General features: G+C 32.6%; 2 protein-coding genes across 2 annotated transcripts in view; both read right to left on the reverse strand.

Annotated features, from left to right (window-relative positions):
- Nucleotides 8323–9230, reverse strand: LOC110263039 (cytochrome P450 CYP736A12-like). Its single transcript, XM_021103568.1, has one exon. The coding sequence runs from the start codon at nt 9119–9121 to the stop codon at nt 8414–8416; it is 708 nt and encodes a 235-aa protein (XP_020959227.1). The 5' UTR covers nt 9122–9230; the 3' UTR covers nt 8323–8413.
- Nucleotides 9825–10252, reverse strand: part of LOC107641234 (cytochrome P450 CYP736A12-like) — a 5716-nt gene continuing 5288 nt past the window's right edge. Inside the window, exon 3 of the mRNA XM_021124000.1 lies at nt 9825–10103. Coding sequence (XP_020979659.1) covers nt 9825–10103 — 279 coding nt within the window. The remainder of the gene's footprint in view (nt 10104–10252) is intronic.

The following is a 10252-nucleotide window of genomic DNA, read 5'->3' on the forward strand; positions in this document are numbered from 1 at the left end:
GCAATTGATTCTTCTAGTTTTATTTTGTATTTAATATACGTGAATAGTTAAAAGTCTAAATTAAGAATAACTTATTTTTACAAAAAAACATATATTGACAAACTTACCTAACGGATATCGTAGACTTTTTTTAAACTTATGTCCTGACCTTTATAACTAACAAGTTAAAAAAAAAAAAACTCAAACTTTGTCTATTTAATAGAACGAGGCGAGTCGAGCCTAAAATGAACTGAATCACAAAATTTCGTCGAGTAACCCGACCTACTTTTCCCTATATACACTGTTGAGTGGCTAAAAGTGATGACTGAAAATGGTGTACATGTAACATAATTGATAAACTATATGTACATAGACCTGTTTTGTAAAATGGTATCAATCTTGAACAGCAAATCTGTTTTGTAAAATAGTATCAATCTTGAACAGCAAATTAACAACAAATGGAGATAGAGTTACTGTCATGAAATGACGAGAGTTGTAATTGAATGATACATCATGAGAACTTTACACTATGCTATACATTTTATATAGCTGTATAAAAGGTGTGAAAAAAAAAATAAAAATAACAAACTATATATTAGCTAGCTCTAACAAATTAGCCAGTTGTACAATCTAACAAATAAACAAAAATATACTAACAAATCTTTTACATTTGAAAATATTATTTTCAGCATCTATATTAACTAACACCCCCCCCCCACAAGCTGGTATTACTTGGTTTGTGTAAATCAAGTAATCCCAGCTTGGATAGCAAGTAGGAGAAGGATCCCGGTGCAAGAGGCTTTGTAAATAGATCAGTCAGCTGCTCACTAGAGGCAATATGTTAAAGATTTGAAACTCATTCTATATATTTGTTATGAGCTACATGGCAGTCAATTTCAATATATTTTGTTCATTCATGAAAAACCAATTTGAGGCAATATATATAGTAGATTTATTGTCACAGAATATATCAATGGGCAAGGGAGGAAAAATCTTGAATTCTTTTAGAAATTTTAGCAACCATACAAGTTCACAAGTTCTATTTGCTAAAGCTCGATATTCAGCTTCAAAAGAGAATCTAGAGACTATTGTTTGCTTTTCCAAGATATAAAAGTTTGGTCAAGAAAGAAGCAATTACCAATAATAGGTTTTCTAGTATCCTTACAAGCCCCCAATTAGAATCATTATATTTAGAGAGAATAAAAGAATTAGAGGCAGAAAAGAAAAGACCTGATGCTGGTGACTGTTTCAAATATCAAATCACTCCATAAGCTGCCTTGAGATGAACATTACTGGACAATCCATGAATTGAGTAAGACAACCTACATAGTAGCTCAAGTCGGGTCTGGTATTGGTGAGATAAAGAAGGCGACCAACAAGCCTTCTATAAAGAGAAGCATCAAGTAAAGGAGAGCCATAATTTCTTGACAAAGATGTAGTATAATCCATGAGTGTAGTGGCAGGTTTGGCTTCAAGTAAGCCACAATCATTGATCAAATCTAAAGCATATTTTCTTTGATAAAGAGCAATCCCTGTTTTGCTTCTTGCCACTTCCATGCCAATGAAAAATTTTAAAATACTCAGATCCTTTATCTTAAATTTGCTGTCCAAGAAGCGTTTTACAGCTTCAATTTCTAAGAGATCATTACCAGCCAACACAAGATCATCCACAAAGACCAAAATAGCAGTGAACCTAACATTAGTGGACTTGGTGAATAAAGAGTGATCATTTTCAGACTAAATATATCCTAATTCAAATAGAGCATTGGATAGTTTGATGTTCCATTGGGCGGCTCGCCTGTTTCAGATCATATAGAGATCTTTCTAATTTACAAACTAACTTGGGATTATCACACTTCATCCCTTTTGGTAACTTCATATAAACATCTTTATGGAGATCCCTATGAAGGAAAGAAGTATTGACATCAAGTTGATGAAAATACCAATTCTTTAATGCTGCAATTGATAAGAGGACTCTTACTGTGCTCATTTTAACAACCGAACTGAAGGTGTCAATATAATCAACGCCTGAAATTTGAGTGAACCCCTAAGCAATTAACCAAGCCTTGTGTCTTTCAGTTGTCCCATCTGGGTTGAATTTCGTGCGAAAAACCTATTTACAACCTACTGCATTCTTGGCTTCTTGCTAGGAGGAAGAGAACTGATGATCCAGATCTTGTTTTACTCAAGAGCAGCAAGTTCTGCATTAATAGCTTTTCTCCAGCAATCATGCATAACAGCCTCAGAGTAGTGCTTCGCGTCAGAGTTATTTATAAGTGCAAAAGTGAAGGCTAGGTGTTTTAGAGAGAATGATGCATATGACAAATGGTGTGATAAAGGGTACTTACAGCTTGAAGAAGAACGAACAGCATTGATGGGATCCTCATGTGACGCCATGCTGAAACAATGAAAGTTCTTAAAGTATTAGGGTAGTTTTCTATCCCTCTCAGACCTTCTCATGACAGGCTGAATTGGTTTAGGTTGAATGTGATCAACATGAGGGATAAAGGCAGCAGCATTATCACTATTTTCATGAATGTATGATGCAGATGCAGATGATTTAGAGTTCTTACTAATGTCATTATTCAAAGATGAAAGAGAGCTATTATTATTAGAGACATCAGCAGTGATTCCAGGATGTGATGATGTATGAATAATATCCTCATAATGTGATGCAAAAGGCAATTATAAATAGGAAAAAGGATCAAAATCTGTTGGACTAAAAGAGTGTTGTGGGTGAGAATTTGAGTTTGCATGAGTGATGTGCGGATTTTATGTCGGTAAAGAATTTCACAATAAAATAGTTCCGTTGCAAGTATAGTTCTAAATCAACAATGAATCCTCAAATCAAATTTAATATGGTTGTCACAAGTTCAACCCCAATAAAATAACCGAGAGTATTAATCCCGGGTCGTTCTCCCTAGGAATTACAATGAAGTGCTTAATTATTGGCTATGAAGAAATGTTTTGGGGGGTTTTGGAATGATAGACAAGAAATGTAAATTGCAAGAAAGTAAAGGAACTCAAATGGTAAAAAGGTATTGGCAAGGGTTGATGGTTAAGGATCTTTATCCTTGTCACTAACCACAACATGATAATTGCAAGGATCAATCTCATTAAGTCATCCTCTAACAAGTGAAGGAAAGTCAAATGAGCTTTATCAATCCCAATCCATAAGTCCTAGCTACTCACTAATTAACTTAGTGAAAGCTAGTGTCAATGGACATCAATTATTAATCACTTGGACATTAGTAACTCTAAGTCACCCAAGTTACCATCCCAAGCTAAGAGTAACAAAATGCTACACTAAAATCCAACCAAAAATTTTATCAAACACTTGGAAGGCATAAAAGGAAAGCATAATAAATTGACAAGAAATATAAAATCTAACACTACCAAATGCAAGGAAATAACAATAACAAAGCAATTAAACAATAAAGGAACATAAAACATGAAATTGCATTAATTGAAATCAAAGGGAACAAGAGTGCATGAACATGAGAATAACAAAATAAAGGAAATAACAAATAAAACTAAGAGAGTAAAGATGTAGGAACAAGAAATGGTAAAGGAAACTAAATCAAAGGAAGAATTAAAAGCTAGATCTAAGAGAAATTAATCCTAAGAACCCTAACCTAATTCTAGAGAGAAGAGAGAGCTTCTCTCTCTAGAAACCTAACCTAAAACATGAAGAAAACTAAACTATGACTACTTGGTTCATTCCTCTCCAATCTTTGGGTTCAATAGCATCAGAAATGTGTTGGATTGGGCCTAAAATGCTTCAGAAATCGCTGGCCACGAATTGCCTTTAGTGAGTCATGCTGATCCTGCGATGCGCACACATGGGCCACTCATGCACGTCGTCTAAATGCAAGTCAACTCTGACAAACTTTATATCATTTTAAATCCTCGGATATTAGCTTTCCAACGCAACTGGAACTGCCTCATTTGGACCTCTGTAGCTCAAGTGATGATCGATTAAGTGCGAAGAGGTCAGGATTGACAGCTTTGCGATTCCTTCATTTCTTCATGAGTTCTCCATTTTTACATGCTTTTTTTCTTCGTTCCCTCAATCCAATCTTTGCCTTCTAAACCTAAAATCACTTAACAAACATATCAAGGCATCTAATGAAATTAAGGTGAATTAAATTTAGCTATTTTAAGACCTAAAAAGCATGTTTTCACTCTTAAGCACAATTAAAGGAGAATTACAAAATCATGCTATTTCATTGAATAAATGTGAAAAAAGATGATAAAATTTCTCTAAATTCAACACAAGATAAACCCTAAAAATGGAGTTTATCAATGAGTCCTGGTTGTTGTTTGAATAAATCTGAAAGGAAAAATATGTTCAAAAAATTTTGTATTTCGTGAGATAAAAATTTCTTTTATGTTTAAATCAAACAAAATAGAACCTTCGGTTCCCGACTTGTATACTAAGAAATACACTTTCGAGCTCTAGGATCTAGTTTTGTTTTACCAGCTGTAAGTGTTGAAGCAAACACAAGACAATCAAAAACTTTAAGCTCATTTAGATCAGGTTTTGAATGAAATAAAGCCTCATATGGAGTTATATTGTTCAAAAATGCACTAGGTAACCTATTAATTAAATGAACTGAGTGTTGCATAGCATAATGCCAAAAGCATTTGGGAATATTTGAATAAAATAATAATGCTCTTGCAACTGTCAGTAGGTGTTGATGCTTTCTCTCCACAACACCATTTTGGTGTGGAGTTTTAACACAAGAAATTTGATGTTCTATACCTTTTGAACTATAAAATGAGTCTATTTTGAATTTCATACCATTATCAGTTTGAATTTGCTTAATTCTTTTGCTGAATTGTGTTTGCACAAGTTGGACAAAGTCTTGAACCAATTTTCTAGTTTCAGATTTCAATTTCATGCTATAAATTCATGTGAACCGAGTTTTATCCTCAACTATAGTTAGAAAATATTTATGACCTGAAGTTGATTGAATAGAAAGAGGTTCCCAAATATCAATATGCAATAAATCAAAAGTATTTTCAGAATTCGTATTACTTGTTGTGAAAGATAATTTCCTCTATCTAGCATATTAACAAGAAGCACAAACATGTGAAGAAGTAATGCAATCAATAAAAAAAAAAACTATTTTTCATGGTAATCATTCTGCTGAAGGTAAATGACCTAGTCTAGCATGCCAAAGAGCTCCTAGGTCTTGTTGTACACTGAGAGTTATAGATTGTATCCTAAAATCTAATGAAGGCAGTTTCATATGTTCAGCATTCATCACATGTAGGTCTCCTTACATCTCAACTTGTCCAATCATCTTCAATGAAGGAAGTACTTGTATTTCACAGTAAGAATTAGTGAATCTAAATTCACAATGTAATAATTTAGTAAGCTTGGAAACAGAAATCAAATTATATTTAAAGTGAGATATGAATAAAACATTAGTAAGGATCAAAGAGGTTGACAATTGCACAGTTCTACAAAAATTTATTGAGATTTTAGATCCATCCGGTAGATTAATCAAAACAGGCTTTATATGATAAAAAGTTTTAAAAAAATCTTGAAGATAACAGACATGATCAGTAACACCACTGTCTAACATCCAAGAAGTTTTAGTAAAACATGCATTCAAAATCTTGAAGATAACAGGCTTTATATGATAAAAAATTTTAAAAAAATCTTGAAGATAACAGGCATGATCAGTAGCACCATTGTCTAGTATCTAAGAAGTTTTAGTAAAACATACATTCAAAATATGTCTACCTTTTGGTTGAGTTAAGGTAGCTAAGGAAGTGATATGATTCACACTACTTGGAGCTGTCATGAGTGGTTGCTGGAGAAATGCAATTAAAGTTTGCTTCTGGTCCAGAGTTAAGGCAAGAACAATTTCATTACCACCTTTTTCTTGACCAGAATCAATAATGTCACCACCAGCATCTAAATCTTCAATTTAACCTTCAGTATTGATGTGATTTGCACTTTTCTACTTCCAGTGTGCAAGAAAGTCATTTTTCTTGTAGCAATTCTCAACCAAATGTCCAATTCTTTTGTAGTAAGTGCATAATTTGAAAGTGTATCCTTTACCAAAAGTCTTCTTAGCAATGTTTCTCTTGCCACCACCTTGACCTCTTCCTCTACCTCTTGAGGAAGAATTACCTCTTTGTTGATGTTGTACTTCCATAGAATTTGTGATTATCTTTGTATCCAAGAAATCTGAACTTAGTTCCCTCTCTTATTGAGTTAGCGTTGCCAGAACAACATTAATATCAAGCAAAGGTTTTAGTAGCATAATTTGAGATTTCACAGTAGAGTATTGCTCATTCAGACCTCTGAAAAATTTCACAACATATTCCTCAAAAGCATAATCCCTAATAATTTTTTAATTCACAGTTGCAGCCATTAAGACGAGCTATACAGCTAGAGATTGTATGAAGGTTCTCTAATTCTTCCCAAACAGACTTCAATTTGGTAAAGTAGGAAGTAACAGTTAAATCACCTTGCTTGATAGTGTAGAATTCCTCTTTCAACTCTCCAACTCTGAAGATGTCTCCATGTGAGTAACGGTTCTTCAAGTCCTTTCACAAATCTGAAGCATTGCTAATCCACATCACACTCTTAGCAATTTCTGGGGAAAGCGAGAAGTTGAGCCATGAAAGCAAGATGTTATTGCAGCAATTCCAAACTTCAAAAAAGGTTGATTCTCAACTGATTTCAGAATTGAACCATCCAAGAACTTCACCTTGTTCTTCGATCTGAGTGCTCTCCACATATCGTGTGACCATTGGTAGTAGTTTTGAGAAGTAAGCTAAAGTGAAATCAAAACCGTACCTGGGCTTTCACTCGGATGCAGGTAATACAGGCTGATGGGGTCAGAGATTGGAGAAGAAGAGTTCGATCTGTTGAGCTAAGCTTGAAATTGCGAGAACTGACGCATGAACGTTGTGAATTGTTCAAAATCTGCAGCGAAATCTACTTGAGTGTTGGCATTTGAGCTGTTTTCTTCGTTTGTCGCCATTGATGTAACCTAACTCTGATACCATGTAAAATGGTATCAATCTTGAGCAGTAAATTAATAACAAATAAAGAAATTAAAGAGTTACTGTCAGTCAGTGAAATGGCTGCAGCAGAATGAAGAAAAAATGGAGAAAAAAAAACAGAGAGAGAGAGAGAAAGAGAGAGAGAGGGGAGGAATGTTGTGATGATAAATATTCTGATTACAATTGAATGATACATCATAAAAATTTTACACTATTCTATACAGTTTATATAGCTGTATAAAAAGCATGAAAAGAAAAATAAAAATAATAAATTATATATTAGTTAGTCCTAACAAACTAGTGACCTGTAGAATCTAACAAACAAACAAAAATATACTAATAAATCTTTTAATTTAAAAATATTATTTTTAGTATCTATATTAACTAACATGTTTCAAGCAATGAAATTTCGTAATATTTCAATTAAGAATATTTTGTTACATTTTAAATTTAATTTTTCCTATATAATATTGTAATTGTAGGCTGTTGGGCAATAAGTGTATAAGATTTATTGAGATTCACAAACAATTAAAGGTATGTTGCCATATTCAAAGGTAGAAATATGAGCAATACATAAAGAATTAGTAGTGCAATTGCAGAAAGATAGAAAGAACAAAGTTCCATTTGAAATTTTTTTGAATTTTTGATTTATAAAAAGTATTAGTATTAAAGTTTAGTGTAATTTTTAAAATTAAATTGTAGTTTTTTAAAAAGTTATTTAAGAATTTATAGAAAAGTTAAAAAAAATAACTTCTCTCATAATAAAATTTTTTTTAACACATTTCTTTTAAAATAAACAGTTTAAGAACTAAAAATTCAAATACAAAATAATTTATTTATAAATTATTTTTAATATAATTATTTATTATTTATTATTTTTTTAAATAACACTTAATTAAGCTATTTATTCATACTGGACTAAGTACAGAAAGAAATTGAATGCGATGTGCTAATGAATTGGTTAAATAATATATTCTTCACTTTATTCAGCTAGCCTTTATCTTCTTATTCCATTACTCCCTAGCTATGAATTAAATTTAGGGATAAGTGACCTGTCAGATTAATTTTCCCCGTTAATCCATCATCATTTAGTTAATTAGTAACTAACATTTTCTAAACAACATTTAGTTAATAACTTCGTCATTCATTCTCTTTCTTGTTAATTGAAAAAATGTTTATTTAAAATTTTTGTTGATTGAAAAGTTTATTTTAATAATAATTAAGAAATACAAAATAAGAAAATAAAAAACCCTTTTTTTAAACTACTACTATTGCTCCTAAACATTATTCTTGCTTAATTATTAGACCCTGAAAGATATAATTTATCTTAGTCTCACAATAAATTACTTAACTAGACAACGAGCGAGTATTAAATAAATGAGCCAAAAAAAAGTTCTTATCAGCATTATTCTTTATCACTAGCAGCTTCAGCTATTAGCCTAAAAGTTGGAATAGCTAGCAAGTGTGTAGTTCTTGGTATAGTGACGCCAAATGTTTCATTCATGTCTAATTCATCACAAGACATGCCAAAAGGGAGCTGCCAGTTAAAGCAATGCACCAACTGAGCCACAACAAACTTGATAGTTGCAAATCCCAATTGAGCTCCAGGGCACCCTCTTCGACCAGAACCAAATGGTATGAATCTAAAGTCACCTCCAAGAATGTCTACATTATCATGTTCGAATCTCTCTGGATAGAACTTCTCTGCATTTTCTGACCAAACTCTTGGATCCCTTCCAATTGCCCATGCGTTTATTATGATTTGTGTATTTCTTTTTATGTAATAACCTTCAATAACGACGTCGTTTCGAGACACATGAGGCACTAACAAAGGTGCAACTGGGTATAATCTTAAGGTCTCTTTCACAACCATATCCAAATAAGGCATATTCTCTATTTCATTCTCTTCAACTTGTTTGTTAATTCCTCCGACTGCATGTTGTATCTCGTGTTGAAGTTTCTTCATCACATTAGGATGCTTTAGTAGCTCTGACATAACCCATTCAATTGCCGAAGTTGATGTTTCATATGCTGCACCAATCATGTCCATCATAACAGCCTTGATGTCATTTCTTGTCAGAACGTGTTTGTGTTGTTCTTCATCAGGATCCATGGGTTGATCCAAAAATGATAGCAATATGTCAACAAAATCCTTTTTCTGTGGACTATTATCATCATCATCGTAGTTGGTATTCTGATGATCTTCAATAATATGCTCCAGTGCCTCGTTAATTGGCTTTCTTAATTTATTTACTTTCTTTCTTATTCCCTGAAAAAGATAATAGCTAGTTAGTATTTATGTGTTTGCAAGTCTTTTTTTGTTTTTTTTTCAAGAAAATTCAGAACCTGCAAGTTTTTCGTTGAGCATGGAGAGATATGTTTGTAAGTTTGTATAAACAAAAATTAAACATATTATATTTGATTATAATATGAATTTAATTTTAAAAATTTTACATTTTTTTTAGCAAAGATAAAAGACTTAAACTCACAACCTCTTAAGTGAGTATGGAGAGATTATGTCATTTGAGCTATTACTCATTAGATTTTATTGACCGTTTGAATAATCATTAAAAATAATCGATATAATTGAACGAAAAAATCTTATAATATATTTTTTAATAAATTTTTAAAAAATTTTAAAATTATCTTAAAAATTTAATTTAATTAATTTATGTTCTTATAATCTGAATTAAGCTTCAATTTTACCGTATCAGTTAATTATTAACAGTTAAAATTAAATCAAAATTCATTTACCGACTTTATCCATATTACTACTACTACTACTACTACGCCATCATTATCATCATGATCATCATCTATCTCTCAACATCCTCAACTGTCAAGAACTTCACTAGATTCCCATCCCATCCAACAACCGTTCTCCCTTCCTCTCCCATCCCAAATTTTGCTGCCATGGCCATCTCTGTCTCCTTTATAGCGCACTCTTTCTTTCTCACTCTTTTCCTGTCAATTTCTCCCTCCGCCTCTGACGACACTTCCTCATTCGTCCTCGTCACTACATCCCCACCTCCACCGTCGTCACTGCCTTTGCCCTTTCTTCTCACCCCGTCATAATTCCAACTAACAACCAAATCCTAACTCCATCACCGTTTCTAGCTACAAACAAAAAATCAACACTAATAATGAGATAGAGACAAAGAGAAAGAGATCGAAGAAATAAACATATTGAAATCAAGTGCAAAAGGAAGAGCGATGAAGTTTTGCAGTGAGAGAGTGCGAGTGC

This window comes from Arachis ipaensis, chromosome B05 (genome assembly GCF_000816755.2).
Source record: "Arachis ipaensis cultivar K30076 chromosome B05, Araip1.1, whole genome shotgun sequence".
Taxonomy (NCBI): domain Eukaryota; kingdom Viridiplantae; phylum Streptophyta; class Magnoliopsida; order Fabales; family Fabaceae; genus Arachis; species Arachis ipaensis.

Bases quoted from the DNA above. Each gene is read 5' to 3' on its own strand.
- LOC110263039 (XM_021103568.1), bottom strand. From the start codon at position 9,121: ATGGATCCTGATGAAGAACAACACAAACACGTTCTGACAAGAAATGAC.